The 25121-nt window shown below is 34.9% G+C and overlaps 1 protein-coding gene and 12 non-coding genes across 13 annotated transcripts in view; all 13 read left to right on the top strand.

Moving 5' to 3' along the window:
• The window catches only part of LOC137641692 (uncharacterized), a 138048-nt gene that overhangs the window by 5929 nt on the left and 106998 nt on the right, over window positions 1–25121 (top strand). The window contains exons 2-6 of the mRNA XM_068374493.1: window positions 2016–2234; window positions 3763–3882; window positions 5039–5181; window positions 6773–6941; window positions 8359–8588. Of these exons, the coding sequence (XP_068230594.1) occupies window positions 2016–2234; window positions 3763–3882; window positions 5039–5181; window positions 6773–6941; window positions 8359–8588 (881 nt within the window). The remainder of the gene's footprint in view (window positions 1–2015; window positions 2235–3762; window positions 3883–5038; window positions 5182–6772; window positions 6942–8358; window positions 8589–25121) is intronic.
• Window positions 10338–10411, top strand: TRNAI-AAU (transfer RNA isoleucine (anticodon AAU)). Its single transcript has one exon. It is a non-coding gene; the product is annotated as a tRNA-Ile (tRNA).
• TRNAI-AAU (transfer RNA isoleucine (anticodon AAU)) lies at window positions 15596–15669 on the top strand. Its single transcript has one exon. It is a non-coding gene; the product is annotated as a tRNA-Ile (tRNA).
• TRNAI-AAU (transfer RNA isoleucine (anticodon AAU)) lies at window positions 17780–17853 on the top strand. The gene has a single exon. It is a non-coding gene; the product is annotated as a tRNA-Ile (tRNA).
• Window positions 17953–18026, top strand: TRNAI-AAU (transfer RNA isoleucine (anticodon AAU)). The gene has a single exon. It is a non-coding gene; the product is annotated as a tRNA-Ile (tRNA).
• Window positions 18299–18372, top strand: TRNAI-AAU (transfer RNA isoleucine (anticodon AAU)). The gene has a single exon. It is a non-coding gene; the product is annotated as a tRNA-Ile (tRNA).
• Window positions 18472–18545, top strand: TRNAI-AAU (transfer RNA isoleucine (anticodon AAU)). The gene has a single exon. It is a non-coding gene; the product is annotated as a tRNA-Ile (tRNA).
• On the top strand, window positions 18818–18891 carry TRNAI-AAU (transfer RNA isoleucine (anticodon AAU)). The gene has a single exon. It is a non-coding gene; the product is annotated as a tRNA-Ile (tRNA).
• TRNAI-AAU (transfer RNA isoleucine (anticodon AAU)) lies at window positions 19330–19403 on the top strand. Its single transcript has one exon. It is a non-coding gene; the product is annotated as a tRNA-Ile (tRNA).
• Window positions 19503–19576, top strand: TRNAI-AAU (transfer RNA isoleucine (anticodon AAU)). The gene has a single exon. It is a non-coding gene; the product is annotated as a tRNA-Ile (tRNA).
• Window positions 19676–19749, top strand: TRNAI-AAU (transfer RNA isoleucine (anticodon AAU)). The gene has a single exon. It is a non-coding gene; the product is annotated as a tRNA-Ile (tRNA).
• Window positions 21147–21220, top strand: TRNAI-AAU (transfer RNA isoleucine (anticodon AAU)). Its single transcript has one exon. It is a non-coding gene; the product is annotated as a tRNA-Ile (tRNA).
• Window positions 24169–24250, top strand: TRNAL-AAG (transfer RNA leucine (anticodon AAG)). Its single transcript has one exon. It is a non-coding gene; the product is annotated as a tRNA-Leu (tRNA).

The following is a 25121-nucleotide window of genomic DNA, read 5'->3' as shown; positions in this document are numbered from 1 at the left end:
ACAACCCTAGTTGGACAAGCAGGATGCTATAAGCCCAGGGGCTCCAACAGGGAAACTAACCTAGTGAGGAAAAGCAATGAACATATATCATTTTTATTATCAAAGGTTTAGGTTTAAAGGTCGTTCATGAATGGCAGAGGCAAGGGAGAGTGACATTGCCCTATCAAGCAGGACAATGCGCTAGAGACTGACCATATTACATATGAACAGCGCCTAAGGCCCCTCTCCACCCAAGCTAGGAACAAGGAGGGTCAGGCAATGGCTGTTGATGACTCAGCAGGTAAACCTATAAGCTACCCAAACCCCCAATCCTTACCTCAAAAGGATGGTGAGGTTACAGCGACCAAAGGAACTAACGAGTTTGAGCGGGACTCCTTTATTTGGAAAAGCAGGATGCTATAAGCCCAGGGCTCCAACAGGGAAAATAGCCCAGTGAGGAAAGGAAAAAAGGAAACAGATAGAATAATGTGCCCGAGTGCACTCTCGCTTAAGAACTCTAACCCAAGACAGTGGAAGGATATTATACAGAGGCTTTGACACTACTCAAGGGTAGTGAATAATGCAGAGACCACACTCTCGAACAAAGTGCCGAGCCAGCCGGATGTAGTTATGAGAAGATGGGATGGGAAGGGTTGAATAGTTGTGTGCGTAAGCATAAATCTATCCAAATATATAGCCGTTATTTTCTACTGGTCGCGCACACTAGTGTGGGAATAATAAGAGACCATTGCAGTTTTGTTTAGATAAAACTAAAGTCACTGATGAAACGAGACGTTGCAATTGGAAATTCATTTAAAGTTTCCTTGATACGATTTTCTAAATTCGGCGTCCTTCTATGTCTAAGAAATTCTCCTCCAGCATTTCAAACGAAAGCAAACACTGCATAAAAAAAAGGCACTGCAAAAATTTGACAAAGAAAACCCAAGTGAAAAAAAAAGAAATCATGATAAAGAAAAAAATTAACAAAATTTGACCTATTGAAAAAAAAAAGCACGGAAAAAAATTGACTGACATAAAATTAAAAAATGTAAAGGAAAAAATATTTTTAAACATTATACCCTATAGAAAAACCTGGTGGAATTTATTTCACTTCCAACCTTATCATTATCATTATTGCTAGCTAAGCTACAGCCCTAATTGGAAAAGAAAGATGCTCCAAAAAGAAAAAATAACCCAGTGAGGAAAGGAAATAAGGAAATAAATGAACGATATAAGAAGTAATGAACAGTCAAAATAAAGAAACGGAACAGAAAATTACCTAAAAATTGAAAAATTACGGTTGAAGAAAAACTGAAGAAAATTACATAAAAGTGAAAAAAAATACGACCGTAATTAAAAAATTATGAAAAAATATGACCTAACAATGAAAAATACGACCGTAGGAAAAACACTGAAAAAAATAAGACTTAAAATGAAAAAAAATACGACATTAAGAAAAAACACTGAAAAAAATATGACTTAAAATGAAAAAAAAATACGACATTAAGAAAAAAACACCGAAAAAAAATCGACCTAAAAAAATCAAAATATACGACCGAAAGATTTTTTTAAAATATAACCTTACTAAAAATACCCAACAAAATATAACCTAAAATAAAAAAAGCCATATATATATATATATAAAATTAATTAGTTATTACTTCATCCTCAGTTTCAAAATATAACCTAAAATTATAAACAAATACCATATATATATATATATATAATATATATATATATATATATATATATATATATATATATATATATATATATATATATTTATATATATGTATATAGTTATTCCTTCATCTTCAGTTTCAAAATATAACATAAAATTATAAACAAATACCATATATATATATATATATATATATATATATATATATATATATATATATATATATATATATATATATATATATATAATTTATTAGTTATTCCTTCACCTTCAGTTTCAAAATATGACCTAAAATTAAAAACAAATACCATAAATATATATCTTATATTTATTAAATCTTTCCTTTCACCTTCAGTTTCCAGCATCGAGACGACAAGCTTTCCAGCTGCTGTTAGCAATGATAGCCGTCTCACTCACGGTTGCGATGACAGCCCCAAGGGAAGAGGAAGAACCCTTGAAATACTGCCAGAAAGCGATAAGGAACTGTCGCCTGAAAACGAACTGGGAGGATCTCGATGGACAACGATTTGTCAATCTGAACATCTCTTGCTTCTGCGAAAGCGACGAACCGGAGGTTGGTTTAATATTGATTGATTGATTGATTTAAAGTTTTTAGGCATCCTGACATCTAAAGGCATTGACGTCGAGGTTTAATATTGATGATGTGAATAATAATACATTATATAAAAAAAATTCAATTTTTAAAAAATTTGTCAACGTGAACATTTCTTGCTTCTGTGAGAGCGACGAACAGGAGGTTGGTTTAATATTGATGATGTGAATGATAATGAATTATAAAAAAAATACAATTTAAAAAAAAATCTAAAAATTAAAAAGTTAAAAAAAAGAAGGCAGTTAACAAAAAAAAAATTATATTTTTTTTCTGAGAGTGACAAACAGGAAGTTGGTATCACGTTGATGGTGTGAATGATAATAATAAATTATGAAAAAAAAAAATAGTTAAAAATAAAATAAAACTTAACAATAAATTAAACGTTAACAATAAATCAAAAGTTAAAAAAAGATGGGAAAACAAATTATTATTTGAATAACATTGAATATTTAAAGAATAATAAAAATTAGTTTTGTAAAATGGAAAAGAATTATCATGGGAAACAAATGAATATTTCAATAACATTAAATAGTGATTAAAAAAACTAATAATTTTGTAAAATGGAAAAGAATTAACGGGAAAATCAAATGAATATTTGAATAACACTGAATAGTAATTTTTAAAAATAAAAAACAATAGTTTTGTAAAATGGAAAAGAAGTATCTGGGGAAACAAATGAATATTTGAATAACATTGATTAGTAATTAAAAAACAATAATAATTTTGTAAAATGAAAAAAGAAATAACAGGGGAAAAACAAATGAATATTTGAATAACATTGGATAGTAATTTCAATAAAATAATAATTTTGTAAAATGGAAAAGAATTACCAGGGGAAACAAACGAATATTTGAATAACATTAAATAGTAATTTCAAAACAAATCAATTATGTAAAATAAAAAAAAGGAATTAATAAGGGAAAAACAAATGAATATTTGAATAACATTATATAGAAGCGAGCACACGGTGAAGCAAGAACCATTAGATTATCTATTATTTTTGTTTTGTTTTTGCCTATTGAAAATTTCATTTTTTTTTTTAATTGAAAATATTGAGACCACATACCAAAGCAAAAGAATGATTTCCGATATCACGCCATAAATGAGATCGCACACCAAAAAACAGCACCCATTATTCTATAATAAAAATCTATCTCGATCTTGCAAATCCTCCCACAGGATTTTTTTGCCTATTGAAAATTTCCATTTTTTTTTTTTTTTTTTTTACATATTAAAAATATTGAGACCGCATACCAAAGCAAAAGAATAATTTCCGATATCACGCCATAAATGAGATCGCACACCAATCTATAATAATAATAATAATAATAATAATACCCCTGGATACAATCCACTTTATAGCTCAAAGGCAGGCACTCGGGATGGGAAAGATTAAGGAAATAGGGAGAAAGAGAAGTACAGAAGAAGAATAAAAGAGAGGGGCAGACCCTCATGCGATATTAGAGAATTGATATTATTATTCCCACAGGACGTTTGGGAAGCCTTGGAAGAAGTGAGCCATCACAAATGCACCGCCGTTCCGATGAATGACGACTACAAGGTCAATCATTCCTCCGTTCACATCACCGGATGCAACATCGCCAAGGAGGTAATGAAGATGTTCGACGATGTTTTGGTGCAACGTCATTATAGAACGAAAAGAGAATTTGTTCTATTAATAATATTTTTGATATTAATACTAATTTTAATCGTTTCAATAATATTAATTCTAATAATTTCAATGATACTTTTTCTAATAATTTCAATGATACTTTTTCTAATCTTTTCAATAATACTAATTCTAATCATTTCAATACTAATTCTAATCATTTCAATAATATTAATTCTAATCATTTCAATATTAATAATTCTAATCAGTTCAATCATAATGATTATCATTATTTCAATAATACTAATTCTAATCATTTCAATACTAAATTCTAATCATCTCAATAATCCTATTTCTAATCATTTCAATAACAATTCTAATCATTTTAATAAATCTATTAATATTATTAATTTCTATAATGAAAAAAAAAGAAAACCATTACGGAAGTACAGTTGGATACAGGAATTCATGGCACACCTTGATCAGAAGCGCACTCTGTCACACCATTACTGGGCGGCGAGTTCTTGTGTATACCCCTGCCCACCACCTAACACATCTCTCCTTACACTATCGGTTTGTTTACTTACACCACGCAGTAAGGGTGTAACACAATATAATTAAGAGCAGGGTGTGAGGAACACCCGTGTCCAACTGTACATCTTTCAAATACAACTCAAGAGCGAGGTGTGCCAGGAATAACTGTGTCCAACTGTATATCTTTCAAATACGATTTATTTACATAACCGAATGATAAAAGCTCAAAATCATTTTTCACTCAAGGGGTTAACTACTGCACTGAAATTATTTCCCAACCAGTGGCTACTTTCCTCTTGGTAAGGGTAGAAGAGAGACTGTTTATCTATTGCAAGCAGCTCTTCTAAAACAAGGACACTCCAAAAATCAAACCATTGTTCTCTAGTCTTGGGTAGTGCCATAGCTTCTGTACTATTTCTCACACTGTCTTGAATTATAGTTCTCTTGCTTGAGGGTACATTCGGGCACACTATTCTACCTGTTTACTTATTTTCTTTTCTCACTGGGTTATGTTTCCCTGTTGGAACCCTTGGGCTTATGTTTCACTACTAGTGTTGTTGTAGTAGTGGTAGTAGTAGTAGTAGTAGTAGTAATAATAATAATAATAATCTATTTTCGTCAGGTCTTCCCTCTGGCAGTAATGCAGCTGGCCCGTCGGTCAGATCACCTGGAGTTCGTCCTGAACCAGTGCCCTTACGTTCGCTTTGAAATGCTTACTAAAGAGCAAAGAAGAGTGCCCCAGCTCTCCGTCTCTTTCAAAGACAGGTCAGTACACTAGAATGATTGCCTTTCGACACTTTTGCTTAATTTTATAAGTTTAATTCATGCCATTGTTACACAAAGAACACTTGATCTGTCTCTGTTGTGGGTATATGTATCACAGTGAAATACATCATATTAAGTCACTCTAAATCTAATATTCTCTTATACACTTTAAATACATTATCTCTCTTTTTAATAATTTTCCATGCGCAAGAAAACACATATACAGGACAGGGTTCCTAATTTTTTTTTCAAATATAACCCTTTATGCCCATAAGGTATAGCTTTTTGGGGTCTTATCATATCAATTGGTATGTTTTTCAAATATCATATCTATTGGTATGTTTTCCAAATCAGAATTACAGCTTAGCTTGGTAAATATCAGTTATAATAAGCAAAACAAATCCTCCATAGATTATAATTTCCATTCTATTATTGCCAAAAACACATACAGGACAGGGTTCCTGATTTTTCCAAATATAACCTTTTATGCTCATAAGGTATATCTTGCCTTTTTGGCTCTATCATATCTTTTTAAATCAGGATTGCAGCTTAACTTGATAAATAACTGTAATTCTTCTTCACCCAAGGGGCTAACTACTGCATTGTAATTGTTCAGTGGCTATTTTCCTCTTGGTAAGGGTAGAAGAGACTCTTTACCCATGGTAAGCAGCTCTTCTAGGAGAAGAACACTCCCAAATCAAACCATTGTTCTCTAGTCTTGGGTAGTGCCGTAGCCTCTGTACCATGGTCTTCCACTGTCTCTTGGGTTAGAGTTCTCTTGCTTGAGGGTACACTTGGGCACACTATTCTATCTAATTTCTCTCCCTCTTGTTTTGTTGAAGTTTATAGAGTTTATACATGAGATATTTATTTTAATGTTGTTACTCTGCTTCAAATATTTTATTTTTCTTTGTTTCCTCTCCTCACTGGGCTATTTTCCCTGTTGGAGCCCCTTGGCTTATAGCATCCTGCTTTTCCAACTAGGGTTGTAGCTCAGCAAGTAATAATAATAATAATAATAATAATAATACTATTATTATTATTATTATTAGTAGTAGTAGTAGTAGTAGTAGCAGTAGTAGTAGTAGTAGTATTAGCATCTAAGCTACAACCCTCGTTGGAAAAGCAAGATGCTAAACGCCAAAGGGCTCCAACAGGGAAAAATAGCCAAGTGAGGAAAGGAAATAAGGAAATAAATAAACGATATACGAAGTAATGAACAATTAAAATAAAATGTTTTAAAAATATTAACACTCGGGTACACTATTCTATCTAATTTCTCTCCCTCTTGTTTTGTTAAAGTTTTTATAGTTTATATTAGAAATATTTAAAGTAATGTTATTCCTCGTAGAATATTTTATTTTTCCTAGTTTCCTTTCCTCACTGGGCTATTTTCCCTATTGGAGCCACTTGGCCTATAGCATCCTGCTTTTCCAACTAGGGATGTAACTTAGCAAGTAATAATAATAATAATAATAATAATAATAATAATAATAATAATAAGAAGAAGAAGAAGAAGAAGAAGAAGAAGAAGAAGAAGAAGAAGAAAAACTATTCTTCCATAGATTAATTTCCTATCTATCATTGCCAGCAAGCTAAGTGGATTACCCAGAGGGTGGCTCGTGAACGCTGAGAAGATGGACGTTCAGATTGAAGGTTGCGATATTGCGATTGTGGACTCGAAGGCAATTTCTGGATTTACCGATGGCGATGACGTCAGCATTGAGATCCGGAATACTAATATATCTACTGTCAAAACCGTAAGTCTTACCAAAACACTGATTTTACAATTATTCTTCAGATTAATTACTGCAATTACTAATTGGAATTATCCAGAAATAAATGTAAATATGTGATTTAAAGCTGGATTGTCAATTCAAAATATTTCTGATAAGGAATGCATTTCTTCAAATCAAACCTATTATTTAAGAGAACAAAATTAATGAATGCAATTATCCAAAAATAATTTGTAAATATGCGATTTAAAGCTGGATTGTCAATTTAAAATATTTCAGAGACGGAATGAATTTCTCTAATTCAACCCTGCTATTTAAGAGCACAATAATATGGATACATATTAAATTCACTTAGATTCATATATGGGTATAATACATAATATAGTAATAGTTGAAAGAGGTTAGGTAGCAATATGGCAGGAGAGTGGAATGGAAGAAGAGTAGAAAGTTAAAAAGTGGATGCAGAAGGGAACGAAGGGACGCTGTAGAGAGCCTTAGGAAATGCCTACATTAACCAAGTGAGGAGCACTGATAGCACTAGCCCCTTAGAGTTATTTCCTTTAGAGAATACTCCCTTCAAAATTTTATAACTATAGTCCATTTCTTTTAGCGAGTCATATTTGCACCGACTCGCAACGGTGCCCTTTTAGCTCGGAAAAGTTTCCTGGTCGCTGATTGTTTAGAATTATCTTGTCCAACCAATCAGCGACCAGGAAACTTTTCCGAGCTAAAAGGGCACCGTTGCGAGTCGGTGCAAATATGACTCTCTTAAAAGAAATGGACTATAGTGGACGCTGTCGTCATCCTTTGAGTTCAGCAATCTCTGTCATTACTAACTTAGTGTGCATACCTTAACGTAGTGAAAGGGTTTGCGTATCGTCATGAGCAGCAAAGCTGTACTAGTCAGGACCACCCATACTAGGTTGGTTTGCTGTGAGCAATCGGAGGAAAATCTTCCACCATCGCCGATCCGCACAGGCCAGAATGGTGATGGAATGGTGATTTTGTTGAATTATGTATTTTTCCTTGTTTCCTTTCCTCACCGGGCTATTTTCCCTGTTAGGGGCCCTGGGCTTATAGCATCCTGCTGTTCCAACTAGGGTTGTAGCTTAGCAAGTAATAATAATAATAATATATAATAATAATAAAATAATAAAATAATAATAATAATAATAATAATAATAATAATAAAATAATAATAATATTAATAATATTAAATATGTTTAGTAGCGAATAGAATAGTAGGAAATGTCAGTAAGTATGAAAGAAACATTTAATTAATATCATTCAATATTTGATACTGCATTTCAGCCTCACACATAAACTGACTTGTCTGAGGACTTTGTCCTGCTGTGGACTAGAAACGGCTGCATTATTTTGTTGTTGTTGTTGTTTCTGATATTGTTGTTGTAGTCACTTTATCATTCCATCTCGCCAACAGCTGGCTTTCCAATTCCCTCCATTGGGAACCCTGACCATCAAAGACAGTAGAGTGACAACCTGGAGCAAATTTGGATACGAGGGAGGTTCAGAGGTCATCCTCAGTGGGGTCACCTTCGCCCGAGTCTTAGTGGACGGTTTCAACCTACATGGAGTCAAGTCTTTCAACATGACCGATTGCAATGTTGCAGAGCTGTCGGCAGAGGCCATCACGGACAACGATAGACAAGGGTAAGTGATTGATTGACTGATTGATTGATTATTCTAGCTTCAGAGATGTTTCACTGTTCAAGTGCTGAAGGTAAGTAGGCTACATTATGACTTTTATTTCTATTTTTGTGTTTCGGCTTTCTTGTACTATTATGATGGGTACAGGAAAGGGATGATCGGATTCTATACATACAACAACAAACAAAGAGTACAGTAATATACAGGGTAGTGATAATACGAAACGTGATATATCAAGTACTCTTTTCTCTCTCTCTCTCCCCCCCCCCCCTCTCTCTCTCTCTCTCTCTCTCTCTCTCTCTCTCTCTCTCTCTCTCTCTCTCTCTCTCTCTCTCTCCCTCTCTCTCTCTCTCAAGTACTGTATAGTAATATACAGGGCAGTGATAATCCAACAGGCGATATAATTACACACACTCTCTCTCTCTCTCTCTCTCTCTCTCTCTCTCTCTCTCTCTCTCTCTCTCTCTCTCTCTCTCTCTCTCAGAGAAAGTTACTTCAGATTGTTTCAAACTTCTTTGAGAAGAGGAAAATTTATTTTTACTTTCCGCTCAATAAAGTTGAATGTTTATATTTTCTTAATTTTTGCACAGTATTCATCCTTTCATAAGACAATATAATATAAAGAAGAGTATGATTTCGTAAATCACAAACATAAATGCAAATAAAAAAAAATATTGCTTTAGCTCCCTTTATTATTATCATTAAAAGAAGGAGTTTTACCAGCCCAATGAGTCAAGCTTGACTCTCACAGGGCTGGCCCGAAAAAAAAATCGGGATATAAAGAATTATAAGATTATCAAAAATTCAATTGATAAGGAAAAAAATAAATAAATGAAAAAAAAAGAATTATATATATGTATATACAGTATATACTTATAATCTTTAAATATTCTAAATATGGGTGAATAGATGGATGAGTAGATATATATGCTTTAGCTCCCTGTACTGCCCTAACGGCATTACTTTGCAAACTCTTACTAGCAGACATAAGTAATTCTAATGATCCTGTATTCCACATTACTCAATAAAAACACGGTAGTAAACCCAATAGCGAAAATAGCAATCATTGACTGGTCCTCTCTAGTCCAAAATTGGGTAGATTTATTGGTGTTAGAGTTCTCTGTCTGTCTGTCTGTATAGATTGCCTTACCTTGTGTAAGACCCGGGCTCTTGCCTTGGGGCAGCCCGGAAAAGAATGTAATTTGAATTGTAGAGCGTTATATGTGTATAAAAGAACTTGTAACTTGAATAGGGGGAGTTCTCTGGCATACTGACATCGAAGGTCATTGACTTGGGTACAGTTGTTAAAAATTTGCCGTAAACAAATGGTTAAGAAAAAAAATCCTGGAATAAATGTTGCCAGGCATTTACCGTTTCAAAAACGGATATATTGACATAAAGGAGTGATATTACGGTCACCAACACGTACAAGATAATAACAAAGTAGGGTAAACATTATGGTTGCCTGTATTTTACTGAAATAACAGCTGAGAACAGTAAATTTCTACCGAAAATTTCAGATTGAAATCCTGTTTTTTTTTTTTTTTTAACAGTGTAGAAATGAAGCTTGGGCCTTGATAGTAATGTGTAAATTCTGTTCTTAAATACAAAGTCCGGCTTTGCAATGACCAGCTCTTATCTCTGTCATTCTTATGACATTTAGACCTGTGAGTTAATGTACAACTCTACTACAAACCTCCCATTAATTACATAATTATGTCTGGTTAATGTTAACATTTTCCTTATTCTTGTGGCCTGTTAGCTCAGTTGGTTAGAGCGCCGTGCTAATAACGCGGATGTCGAGGGTTCGATCCCCTTACGGGCCAAGGTGGAATATTTTGATCTTAATGGTATATTTTTAACTAATAAAATCAAATGTAATGTGTTTACTTCAATATAACATGAAAGTTTATCAACAACTTTGAGGGGAAGACAAACTCACATAAGATCATTTAGATATAGAACAATCATGAATGTACTTAGGTATATAGGCGGACGAATTATTCATCTAATTATCTATTTATTTATGTATATATAAATGTGTATGTATGTATATGTATATGTATATGTATATGTATATGTATATGTATATGTATGTGTATATATATATATATATATATATATATATATATATATATATATATATATATATATATATATATATATATATATATATATATATATATATATATATATATATATATATATATATACATACTCTACACACACATTATATATATATATATATATATATATATATATATATATATATATATATATATTTCTCATACACACATATATCAACATACACTACAATCACTTTGATGCAAATATTCACAACTTTATGTTCATATATCAATTCTGGGTAAAATGGAGAAATTCATCAACAAAAGATCTAAGAAAAGATGCTGTAACCGCCTTCAACAAGTTCATGTAATGAGTAAATACATTATTTTAAACGTACGGATACGGCCATTTCCTCTGGCAGTAGTGTGTACACATCGGATATCCGGATATCCGGTTGACCTACTATGAGTAAACAAACACCTAATGCAAATCTGTTCGACCTTTATGGGAAACAATCTTAAATCTTCCTAAACATTTAAATTGCCTCTTGTGTTTATTTTCTAAAAATAAATAATGCTTTATTAATTGATGAATTCACAAATAAAAGTCTATATAAGAACTAGTTTTAATCTTTCTAAAAGTGAAATTACCTCTGCGTTTATTTTATTAAAGTAAATAATGCCTTAATAATTAATGAATTCACAAATGAAAGTATAGAAAAAATAATATTTCATCTGCCTAAAATTTAAATTCCCTCTTAAGCTTATTTTCTAAAAATAAACAATGCCTTAATAATTGATGAATTAACAAATGAAAGTCTAAAAATCTTTTTAAAAGTGAAATTACCTCTGTGTTTATTTTCTAAAAATAAATAACGCTTTAATAATTGACGAATTCACAAATGAAAAGCCTATACAAGAACCAATCTTTAATCTTTCCAAAAGTGGAATTACCCCTATGCTTATTTTCTAAAAAATCACAAATAAAAGTCTATTGAAGAAATAATATTTCATCTTCCTAAAATTTAAATGACTTCTGTTTTTTTTTTTTTTGTTTTTTTTTTTTTTAAATAAATAACGCCTTAATAATTGATGGATTCACAAATAAGACTATAAAGGAACCAATCTTTAATCGTTCTAAAAGTGAAATTACCTCTGTGTTTATTTTCTAAAAATAAATAACGCCTTAATAATTGATGAATTCACAAATAAAAAGCCTATACAAGAACAATCTTTAATCTTCCCAAAAGTGAAATTACCTCTAAGCTTAATTATAAAAAATCAATATAGACTTTATAATTGACAAATTCACAAATACTTACGACTATAGAAAAAAACAATCTTAAATCTTCCTAAAATTGTATTTACCTCTATTGTTTATTTTCTAAAAAAATAAATGTCTTAATAATTGAAGAATTCACAAATAAAGACTTATTTTCATTAATCCAGCGAATAGCGTTATTAGCATTCTAGACTGAAATTTCTAATCTTATCTATCGTATAGTAGATCGCAGACCATGTCTTTATTTCATAATTCTAGCTCTCTAAGCAATGAGGTAATGGCTTTTGCAAGACATTAGAAAGTTACTCAAAATATTGCACTTTGAATGTCAGAGGATATACATACACTACCAGACATTATACGTGATGCAAGGTAACTTATTTAATAATAATAAAAAATAATTAAAAGCTTTAAAATTATTAAAATAATGATAATAATTAAAATAATAATAATTGGCATGAATTCATGTAATAATTTACTGTTTTCTACATCATAAATCAAACAAAAATCTAAAAAGTTCAACTAAATTTACGATTCATAATTTTCATTTGGTTTACTATTTGGCCTTTCTTTTCACACACACACACACACACACACACACACACACACACGCAAACCACTCCTCTTAAGGACTAGTCACTTGAATTTCAATTTACAGCGTCTATATGATTCCTTTTTAATATTCAAAAGCGATTACGAGGAACCCATAAGCTACAAAGCTTTGGCAAGTTTAATAAAATGGAACTTTAAAACTTGGATACAAAAAAATATTCAATAACTTAGGAGAAAAATATAAATATAAGTTTAACTTCAAACAACAGGATATGAGTGACAAAAGATTGTTTTGTTAAAGTTTTTATAGTTTATATGGGAAATATTTATTTTAATGTAACTTCTTAAAATATTTGATTTTTCCTTGTTTCCTTTCTTCACTGGGCTATTTTCCCTGTGGGGCCCCTAGATTTATAGCATCTTACTTTTCCAACTAAGGTTGTAGCTTAGCTAATAATAATAATAATAATAATAATAATAATAATAATAATAATAATAATAATAATAATTGGCATGGCATACACAATGCAATCAGTTTTGGAAACCAAATTAGGGTTTATGTCGTGACCGGCTCTCTTTGAAGGGGGGGGGGGGAGGTTATTGAAGAATTGCCTTCACCAATTTGGTTCCGCTATACTTAACTTCAAATTTTAAATATTTATTTTTACATTTTTAATAGTGTTTTTTCAATTTTCTAGATGATTTGCTTTAAAATCGGTGTAAATAAAGTTCAAATGCAAAACATTGAGAAAATGTTTCCCTTTATTATTAAATGAGATTTATAAAGGAACAAAATTAAACTAACGGGAAATATATAATCATAAAAAGGACCAGGTCCACCTGTATTGGCGAGGCTGGTACGGGCTGTCGACTCACGGGCGCGATCCCACTACTGGTCGACATGGGTGCTTTTGGCTGTTGGGTTTCCCCCCTGGCCCGGTTCACACCTCCTTAGGCAACCTGGACGCCCCTGGCTCCCCAAGGGCGGCCATATTGATGCCGAGCTTAGTGCGGACGCCCACTCAACATAGACAGTTCCGTAACAGTGATCCCCACCTCAAGCCATCCACTGGCCCATGCCACCGAGTCGCCGGTTCACAGGGCGTCGCCACACGCCCCAGCGAAAGGATGAGTCGTTCGGAATGCTTTTAAGTTGCGTAGCCTTCTGAACACTGGAAATCTATTTTTGTAATTGCCTTATAAAAGCTATCTATAAGAATAATTGTGCATATGAAGCTGAGATGGGAGAAGACGAATGGAGAAGTATTGATTTCGGGGTGTATGTATGATAGCGGCCACCTGTATGTATTATTATGTCTAACTTGGAATACGGCAGTGTAAGGGGGTCGCAGGGGGGCGTTATTCCCCCCGTTAGGTAAGGACACGGCTTGTAGGTTAGGTTAGGGGGGGAGGAAAGTTTAGGTTAGTTGATGTCCATTTTTAATGAACACATGAGGAACTGGCCGCTGATATACAAAGGCTCCTTGTTTTCAAAGCTCAGGATAGAGACGACTGGCGAAATCTATCGATGGCCTTATGAGACGATGATGCTTCAAAATTTAGAAAATCTAATTACCCAAGCAGGTTTATACTTTATAGGATCCATACTATGGAATCACCGGGCATCACGAAAACGAAGTTCACTATCGTTAGAAATCCTTTTCACCAAAGACCCCTTTCTGACTAACTCAAAACCTCTATCATAAGTGTTTCGTGTCACACTCGCGAAAAAAATGCTTTTGAAACGAAATTAGCATTACAATCTCAATCCTCTACCGTAATAATGTTTCATTTGAGTCACGAAGAAATACTTTCGAAAAGAAATTAATAATACAATTTGCCCTTTACCTGACCTCTAGGAAAGCATTTATGTAGAGAGATAACAAATCTATTTACAGTAAATACAAGATAAGAACTCAATGTGCAGGCCTACTTCCAAGAGTTGAAATGGGGGTTTTAATGTGGAAAGTGAAAAAATAATAATTACCTTATAATAGACTACAATTTCGTCGGCCCTTTTAAAACAGGAAATGGACGTACCTGAAAAAAAGATAGAGAGAGACTTGAAATATATGCTTTAACATTTCAGTATAATAGTTTTTCATATTACCAACAGAAATTTACTTATTACAATCTATTTGGTGAATGATTATTAAAATGATTTTGCTACTCTAAAAACAGGTGGTTTTAATAGGAAAGAATCACCGGACTTAAACTGTGTTTTTGTCTCAAAACACAATTTCTTCCAGGACCAAAACTATACCCATAGCAAAATTTATTGTTTGTATATGAGGAGGAAATTTCTTGAAACCTACATTCCAACTTTTTATTATTATTATTATTATTACTATCCAAGCTACAACCATAGTTGGAAAAGCAAGATGCTATAAGCCCAGGGGCTCCAACAGGGAAAAATAGCCCAGTGAGGAAAGGAAATAAGGAAATAAATAAATGAAGAGAACAAATTAACAATAAATCATTCTAAAATAAGTAACAACGTCAAAACAGACATGTCATATATAAACTATTAACAACGTCAAAACAAATATGTCATAGGCTATATATTATTTTATTATACTTTAACCCGGTTCGGATTGGGCCCTATGATTTACCTAATACATATTATTACTATTACTTACTAGGCTACAACCCTAGATGTAAAAGCAGGATGCTATAAGCCCAAGGGCTCCGTCAGATAAAAAACCTCAGTGAGGAAAGTAAATAAGGAAATAAACTACAAGAGAATGAATGAACAATAAAAAATATATCAAGAACAGTAACAACATTAAAGTAGATCTACCATTTATAGACTATAAATAAACCAAGCAAGAGCAAGAGAAATAAGATAAAAAAGTGTGCAGGTTACAAATTATCATTACTTGGTAGGCTACAACCCTACGTTGGGAAAAGCAGGATGCTCTAAGCCCCAGGGGCTCCAACAAGGAAAATAGATACGATAAGAAGTATATCAGTACTATGCGATTTCTAGTTGTGAAAAGGTTCCATGGTTCAAATAAAACTAGATAAAACGATTAGCTAATGAAGTTTTTCTTCTAGGGGAAAAGTATAAGAAAATATAAATAATTAAATATTATGCCCTGGGAAGCATCGGCCTGTTAGCTCAGTTGGTTAGAGCGCCGTGCTAATAACGCGGATGTCGAGGGTTCGATCCCCTTACGGGCCAGTGTGGTTACTTTTTTTTTATTTCCCAACAAAATTTGCAACTATAGTCAACCCAGAGAAATATGGCCGCTGAAATCTTGAATGCTAAGGAAAACTTGACCTTGTCGACTACAAGACAATCGGAGTACGCATCAAGTTAATCCTCTGTTAGTAAACAACCTGGTGTTTGAGAGGACCCCCTATCGGTAAAGGATAGTAAGAGGTGCTTGTGGCCTATCGCATTATATGGAAAAATACTGTTTATCCATATTTTAAGAATTAATTGGTACCGAATTGTCCGGACACCCATTTTTTGGCTACGGGCTGCCAACGCAAGTGCCCGTGTCCAGCACAAAGCTGGACAATCTAATAAGCAAGATCATTTGAAGGGTCAGAAGTCTGATAGCTTCTACACAATAAACATAAACATGTCAGGAAATAACACTCCAAGTCGTCGTCATCTTCATAGTGAAACAAAGGAGATTGTTTGCAACGTCGCAAAATATTTCACGCAAGAGAAACTTCTTTACTTCTTGAAAAAACATCTATGAAAACATGACCATCATTTAGCATTACTCACCAATATCAAGCTAATGTATATCTATTTCTATAATAACCTAAGTACCGTATATTACCTGTCATTATCTTCAAAATGAACGGTTATAATACCAAAAAAAGATTTTGCCTCTTGAAAAAAACACAGAAGAAATCGTGATCACCATTCAGCTTTGCACAGAAAACTCAAGCGATTGAATGTTCGGTATATCTATTTCTATAACAAATAAGGGAAAACCTTACCAGGCCTTATCTTTCAAATAAACACATAAGAAATTGTGACCATTATCTACCTTTATACAAAATATAAAAGAGGTAGAAATTATCCGCAAAAACATTTGAAATTACATTGAAAAAATTTTGTTATAGAATAAAATATTAAGTAAAAAAAAAATATTCAAGTAGGATAAAGTATAGGGAAATTGACTGGCTTGCTTACAATAGGAGTGGTACCGAGAGGAATAAGATTAACTCGCAATTAAGGGATTAGTGACCTTTCAAATCACCTCCCACTGTGACCTAGAGTTCATCTGGCCGATGTCAATACGGCGAAGCGTCTGTTTCTGTAGCGGCCTTATTTCTCTGGGACGACTATAGTGTTTAAACATTCTTTTCAATTTAACTCTTCTATAGAATGAGACTCCAAAATCAAACCATTGTTCTCTAGTCTCGGGTAGCACCATAGCCTCTGTCTGTACCATGGCCTTCCACTGTCTTGGATTAGAGTTCTCTTGCTTGAGGGTACACTCGGGCATGCTATTATGTCTTATTTCTCTTCCTCTTGTTTTGTTAATTTTTTTTTATAGTTTACAGTATATAGGAACTATCTATTTTAAGGTTGCTTCTATTCTTAAAATATTCAATTTTTCCTCGTTTCCTTTCTTCAGTTGGCTATTTTCCCTGATGGGGCCCCTGGGCTTATAGCATCCTGTTTTTTTTTTTTTTTTTTCCAAAATAATAATGATAATAATAATATTCACAGAAAACGAGGAAAATTCACCAAAATCATGAGAAAGAATTCATTCAGGAAACGCCAGTTAGTGCCACCATGTTTTCGGCTGTGACAGCATAACGCAGTAAATAAATGCATCCAGGATGCCACCTATATACTTACGAGGTAGGCAATTCATATAACGTTATGACGTCGTGACTCAGTCGTTTACATGGATGCCACCTATATAAATAGCAGGTTGAACTGTGCATTATCATTATGGTTCCATTTGCAGACAGAACAAGAACTGCCTTTCCCAATGACCTTTTGGAAGAAGCAAACATTTGTTATGGTTGAACTGTGCACTGATCTGATAATTCTCTTTCAAATTGCAGACAGAACAAGAACTTTCCTTTCCCATTGAACTCTTGCAAGAGCATGGAAAACATGGATTTGTTATGGTTGAACTGTGCACTGATAATTCTCGCTCCTAGAGCGCTCTGCTAATAACGTGCGGATGTCGAGGGTTCGATCACCTCACGGGCCAAGGTGGAACATTTTGGTTCGATTTTACTGCGAGGTTATTAACTAAGGAAATCAATAAGAAAGAACCAATGAACTTGACTGATTTCCCTAGAAACAATGGGGCCTGTTAGCTCAGTTGGTTAGAGCGCCGTGCTAATAACGCGGATGTCGAGGGTTCGATCCCCTTACGGGCCAGCGTGGAACATCTTGGTTCGATCTAAATATAATCTTATTAACTAAGGAAATCAATAAGAAAGAACCAATGAACTTGACTGATTTCCCTACAAACATTGTGGCCTGTTAGCTCAGTTGGTTAGAGCGCCGTGCTAATAACGCGGATGTCGAGGGTTCGATCCCCTTACGGGCCAGGGTGGAACATTTTGGTTCGATCTAAATATAATCTTATTAACTAAGGAAATCAATAAGAAAGAACCAATGAACTTGACTGATTTCCCTAGAAACATTGTGGCCTGTTAGCTCAGTTGGTTAGAGTGCCATGCTAATAACGCGGATGTCGAGGGTTCGATCCCCTTACGGGCCAAGGTGGAACATTTTGGTTCGATCTAAATATAATCTTATTAACTAAGGAAATTAATAAGAAAGAACCAATGAACTTGACTGATTTCCCTAGAGTCATTGTGGCCTGTTAGCTCAGTTGGTTAGAGCGCCGTGCTAATAACGCGGATGTCGAGGGTTCGATCCCCTTACGGGCCAAGGTGGAACATTTTGGTTCGATCTAAATATAATCTTATTAACTAAGGAAATCAATAAGAAAGAACCAATGAACTTGACTGATTTCCCTAGAAACATTGTGGCCTGTTAGCTCAGTTGGTTAGAGCGCCGTGCTAATAACGCGGATGTCGAGGGTTCGATCCCCTTACGGGCCAAGGTGGAACATTTTGGTTTGATCTAAATACAATCTAATAAACTAAGGAAATCAATAAGAAAGAACCAATGAACTTGACTGATTTCCCTAGAAACATTGTGGCCTGTTAGCTCAGTTGGTTAAGGCGCCGTGCTAATAACGCGGATGTCGAGGGTTCGATCCCCTTACGGGCCAGCGTGGAACATTTTGGTTAGATCTAAATATAATCTTATTAACTAAGGAAATCAATAAGAAAGAACCAATGAACTTGACTGAGTTCCCTACAAACATTGTGGCCTGTTAGCTCAGTTGGTTAGAGCGCCGTGCTAATAACGCGGATGTCGAGGGTTCGATCCCCTTACGGGCCAAGGTGGAACATTTTGGTTTGATCTAAATACAATCTAATAGAAATCAATAAGAAAGAACCAATGAACTTGACTGATTTCCCTAGAAACATTGTGGCCTGTTAGCTCTGTTGGTTAGAGCGCCGTGCTAATAACGCGGATGTCGAGGGTTCAATCCCCTTACGGGCCAAGGTGGAACATTTTGGTTAGATCTATATACAATCTTATTAACTAAGGAAATCAATAAGAAAGAACCAATGAACTTGACTGATTTCCCTAGACATATTGTGGCCTGTTAGCTCAGTTGGTTAGAGCGCATTGCTAATAACGCGGATGTCGAGGGTTCGATCCCCTTACGGGCCAAGGTGGAACATTTTGGTTTGATCTAAATACAATCTAATAAACTAAGGAAATCAATAAGAAAGAACCAATGAACTTGACTGATTTCCCTAGAAACATTGTGGCCTGTTAGCTCAGTTGGTTAGAGCGCCGTGCTAATAACGCGGATGTCGAGGGTTCGATCCCCTTACGGGCCAGGGTGGAACATTTTGGTTTGATCTAAATACAATCTTATTAACTAAGGAAATCAATAAGAAAGAACCAATGAACTTGACTGATTTCCCTAGAAACATTGTGGCCTGTTAGCTCAGTTGGTTAGAGCGCCGTGCTAATAACGCGGATGTCGAGGGTTCGATCCCCTTACGGGCCAGCGTGGAACATTTTGGTTAGATCTAAATATAATCTTATTAACTAAGGAAATCAATAAGAAAGAACCAATGAACTTGACTGAGTTCCCTACAAACATTGTGGCCTGTTAGCTCAGTTGGTTAGAGCGCCGTGCTAATAACGCGGATGTCGAGGGTTCGATCCCCTTACGGGCCAGGGTGGAACATTTTGGTTCGATCTAAATGTAATCTTATTAACTAAGGAAATCAATAAGAACCGATCGATTGATTTCCCTAGGGGCATTGTGGCCTCTTAGGTCAGTTGGTTAGAGCGCCGTGCTAATAACGCGGATGTCGAGGGTTTGATCCCCTTACGGGCCAGGGTGGAACAGTTTGGTTCGATCTTAATACAATCTCATTACCTAAGGAAATCATTAAGAGAGGACCAATCGAATTGACTTATTTCCTTGTAATTATTGTGGCCTCTCCCCACAGTTGGTACTGCCGCCATTCTTAACTATACAAATCTGAATCTGTTTCTATATAAATTGGTGTATTTCCAAAACTGTATAAAAATAATCTGACTTTTACTCCACACCACCATTTTCTATAAAAAGGTTTCCGCCAATCCTAAGCGTGTCATACCAGCGCCCCACCCACAAATGCTCCTATGCCAAATGTGGCCTCTACACACTGTGACGCGGACACACGTAACTTGCAAAAGACCGTTCCGTTGCTTCAAGTTCATTATATGGCCACCTTCATACACAAGCTACAGCAGTTAACTAATTCATGAACAGCTACTTCCAGAGAGAGAGAGAGAGAGAGAGAGAGAGAGAGAGAGAGAGAGAGAGAGAGAGAGAGAGAGAGAGATTATTTTGAAACACTCCAAAATTTATATAGAAAAAGAGGGAGAAAGAAAGAGACAGAGTAAGGAGGAGGGGCTGGAGAGCAGGCCGGTGATATGTGGAGACATGAACATCAGTAGGAGAACCCGTTTCAAACCAGGTGCCCTTCCCTATCGGCCTTTTCTTGCTGCGTTGAGTATAAATCCATATGCACTCCCTAGGACTGGCTTGGCTAGTGTCAGATACAAGCTGAAAACTGATTCAGAAATTAATATCCTTGGATTATTCAATGGGTGATTATCAACATGAGGCCAGTAATGAACTGATGAATACCTAGCCCTTTAAGGTGACCGTTAAAAAGAACGACTATCCCATCCAACTCCACTGCCTCTATCTCGTTCTTTGCCCAAAGCCAGTCTTTTTTAGGTGTATGGTCACCTAAAAGAAAAGAGCTCGCAAACCAATAAGGGTTGTGGAATTCTACAAGAGTAAAACTTGAATAATAACAGAGTGTAGCTTACTGCATTATTCCACTAAGGAATAACTTTGATCTTGGCTTCCTGACCCTCTCAACGTGCTAAAGTATGAACTTTGATAAAGATATCCAGCATATTAATTTGCTTTGGTTGATAGCATCAAAGAGATGAACGTCTGGCCTCTAGTAGTGGTGCCATACAATCATAATAGTGACAGAAAAAAAGTTATCAACTAAAGAAATCAATGAGAACGAACCAATCGATTTGGCTTGTTTTCCCCTAGATCTTGTGGCCTGTTAGCTCAGTTGGTTAGAGCGCCGTGCTAATAACGCGGATGTCGAGGGTTCGATCCCCTTACGGGCCAAGGTGGAATGTTTTGGTTCGATCCCTACGTGGCCAGATAGCAGTTTTATCATTATTGAGTATAATATAATTTTGCCTCCATTACAATTGCTTTAACTGACATTATCATATACAACAGACTTTCAGAGTTTCAACCTTTGCGCAGTGAAACTTATTTCACTATAAACCATCTATTGGTAATAGCTTAAGCAGGCATTATACAAATTCTTATAATTCACAGATACTTCATGTTTATCTTTACAACTTAAAATTGCTTGAACCAAATATCTATAAGTATTTAAGTTATGGAAGACGAAACACTGTTTTCAGTAATCTAAAGGCTTAATTATATTATTCTCTTGATTATTCATGACTTCTATCTCGAAGTAAAATTAAACCAGAAGACGATATGAATTAAGACAATAATAAAAGATTATATCACTTTCTGATCATGCTCTAATTATATATACCAACATAAAAATAATCAAAATAATAAAAAAAAATTGCAAATTTTATTAATAATAAGAGGATAAATATAAAGGTAGCCATGAATTTAGCAAGTGGGGGCAAGTAAATGTAAAAGAAATTTAAAATAGATGCTACTGATGTTCAATCCTTCCCACTCCCTCCCCCTATTCTAACTACAACCCTTCACCAGGATATGACTACTCCCTAATACAGACATACCAATCATATGGCAATACGTAAACTCTATATTCAATAACGATTCATAAAAATATAGTTTTCAGTAATACTGGTATATGATTAAGAACAGGTAAATAGCTCATAAGGGTAAAACCAGTCTTTGTTTCGTTATAACTGGAGGCTATTTATAAGAGATTGATTTTTTCAAATTAAAACTCCGTGAAACTGATTTCAAAACGGCATGCATTACGGACCAGAACATTTGGTATAAAGGGATAAAATGAGACTTTGAAGGTGGATTGAAACCGGAAACTAACTTCCTAGTTTAACTTTAGTTAGGAAATTATTATGATTAGCTAAGTTTTTTTTTAATAGTAAGGTCATCATCATACGATGATGACTGTTAGAAAGTGAAAATTTATGCCAACGAAGATGAACGAATGGAATGAATATGATTATCATTTCTTGTATATGATAATTTCTGGAATGAATATGATTATCATTTCTTGTATATGATAATTTCAAAACAATTTAGAATAAAAGTACTTTAAGGTGCAGTTTTTCTTTAATATTTTCCTGCTTACCTTTTCTCTGAATTCTAGTTACAATCTTACTTGATGTTCTTAATTGGATGAACTACAACTAGCACAGGCCATCATGTACCATCCATTTTAGAAGAGCTGGTAACAGTCTATGCCTTCCTCTGGTCTAGTTTATCCAATGCCTTACTCAGAAGTCTGAAGATTCTATATTTGACCCCTTCCTCATCAAAGTTTTTCCCTGAAGATTAACTAACAGTCTTTCCTTTCCCTGAAGGTTAACTCAAACTCAAAGTCTTCCCTTTGCCTGAAGATTAACTCAAGTCTTGTCCTAAAAATTATCTCAAAGTCTTTCTTTTCCCTGAAGAATAACTCAAAAGTCTTTCCATGAAGATTAACTCGTCAAAGTCTTTCCCTGAAGATTAACTCATCAAAGTCTTTCCTTTCTCTGAAGATTAACTCATCAAAGTGTTTCCTTTCTCTGAAGATTAACTCATCAAAGTCTTTCCTTTCTCTGAAGATTAACTCATCAAAGTGTTTCCTTTCTCTGAAGATTAACTCATCAAAGTCTTTCCTTTCTCTGAAGATTAACTCATCAAAGTCTTTCCTTTCTCTGAAGATTAACTCAAAGTCTTTCCCTGAAGACTAACTCAAAGTCTTTCCTTTCCCTGAAGATTAACTCAAGTCTTTCCCTGAAGACTAACTCATCAAAGTCTTTCCTTTCCCTGAAGATTAACTCAAAGTTTTTCCCTGAAGATTGAATCATCCAAGTCTTTCCCTGAAGATTAAATCATCAAAGTCTTTCCTCTCCCTGAAGATTAACTCATCAAAGTCTTACCCTTCCTTGAAGATTAACCCAAAGTCTTTCCCTGAAGATTAAATCATCAAAGTCCCTCTCTGAAGATTAACATATCAAAGACTTTCCCTGAACTGTGACTCATCGGTCTTTCCCTGAAGATTAACTCATCAAAGTCTTGCCTCTCCCTGAAGATTAACTCTTAAGTCTTTCCTCTCCCTGAAGATTAACTCATCAAAGTCTTTCCTCTCCCTGAAGATTAACTCATCAAAGTCTTTCCTCTCCCTGAAGAGTATTTCAAAGTCTTTCCCTGAAGATTAACTCATCAAAGTCTTGCCTCTCCCTGAAGATTAACTCTTAAGTCTTTCCTCTCCCTGAAGATTAACTCATCAAAGTCTTTCCTCTCCCTGAAGATTAACTCATCAAAGTCTTTCCTCTCCCTGAAGAGTATTTCAAAGTCTTTCCCTGAAGATTAACTCATCAAACTCTTTCCCTGGGTATTCTATGTGAGTTATATTTTCCAACCATTACATCCCCTGTGCCTGCTCGAGTTTGCCTTCCATAACGAATATCGTGATGTTATTTTTCTCCCTTCTACAGTAATTACCATTGACTCCCATTTTCTAATTGGCACTTCTTTACTCTTATTGTCTAATGGAATAAAAAGTCCAAGATATAACATGATCTTTAACAGTACTGTGTATTATCGGCTTAGTTGTCAGGACCATAAGTATTATGATGAAAAGCTTTCTGCGCAAACGAGATATTAAAGAAATCAACGTAACGTTTTTAAGTTGTTAAAAGCTTCAATAATACCCCGTAATGATTATTCTCCCATCAAGCCCGAGGTGTTGCTATAATACTGGGTGAATCCAATGAACTTCCTAAATCCGGAGCGCAACAACTCTCAAGCCATATACAACAAGGGCCCTAATGCAATAAATGTTGACCGTGCTGCTCAGTTTGTCCGTTTGTACACGCACCTTACAGGGTAGCGTGGCCGAGCGGTCTAAGGCGCTGGTTTAAGGCACCAGTCTCTTCGGAGGCGTGGGTTCGAATCCCACCGCTGCCAGTAATTTTGTTATTGAACTCATCTCCAATACAGAAATACCGGATAATTTGTTTAAAGTCACACCTGAACTAGAATTACATAATGATAAGAATCAATGTAGTTGCACATACAAATTACTTGTATAAGTATGTAGTGGACGATATTATTATTACAGTATTACAAGCTAGCTACAAACCCTAGTTGGAAAAGTAGGATGCTATATAACCAAAGGATCAAACAGGAAAAATAACCCAATGAGGAAACAAAGTCGTGTGTTGTGTACCATCAAACAAATCACTCAAACCCAAGACAGTGAAGACCATGGTACAGAGGCTATGACACTACCCAAGACTAGAGATCAATGGTTTGATTTTGAAGAGTCCTTCTCCTAGAAGAGCTGCTTACCATAGCTAGTCTTTTTCTACCCTTATCAAGTGGAAAGTAGCCACTGAACAATTACAGTGCAGTAGATAAACCCTTGAGTGAAGAATTTTTCCATACCGTGGTGTTGTCCAGTGAATGAGGAAAGAGGAGAATGTGTAAAGAATAAGCCAAACTAGTTGATGAATGTGTAGGTAAAGGAAAAATGAGCCATAACCAGAGAGGGATCGAATGTTATCTGACCAATCAAAGGACTCAAATAACTCTCTCACGGTAGTAAATCTCCGGATGGCTGGTGCCTTTGCCAACCCACTACCTATGTTAATGACAAACGAGAATATACAAATATTGGTTGCACTTTGACTCCACCGGCTCTAACCAGCTCTACCTTTTGGCTCCATCAGCTGTAGCTCTACCTTTTGGCTCCAATGGAGTTCTAGATAACTAACTTTTGGATCCACCAGCTCTACATAGCTATACCTTTCGGCTCCACTGACTTTAGATAGCTTTA

The sequence above is a fragment of the Palaemon carinicauda genome, chromosome 5, assembly GCF_036898095.1.
Source record: "Palaemon carinicauda isolate YSFRI2023 chromosome 5, ASM3689809v2, whole genome shotgun sequence".
NCBI classification, from domain to species: Eukaryota; Metazoa; Arthropoda; class Malacostraca; order Decapoda; family Palaemonidae; genus Palaemon; species Palaemon carinicauda.
This window is presented reverse-complemented; position numbering and strand designations above follow the sequence as displayed.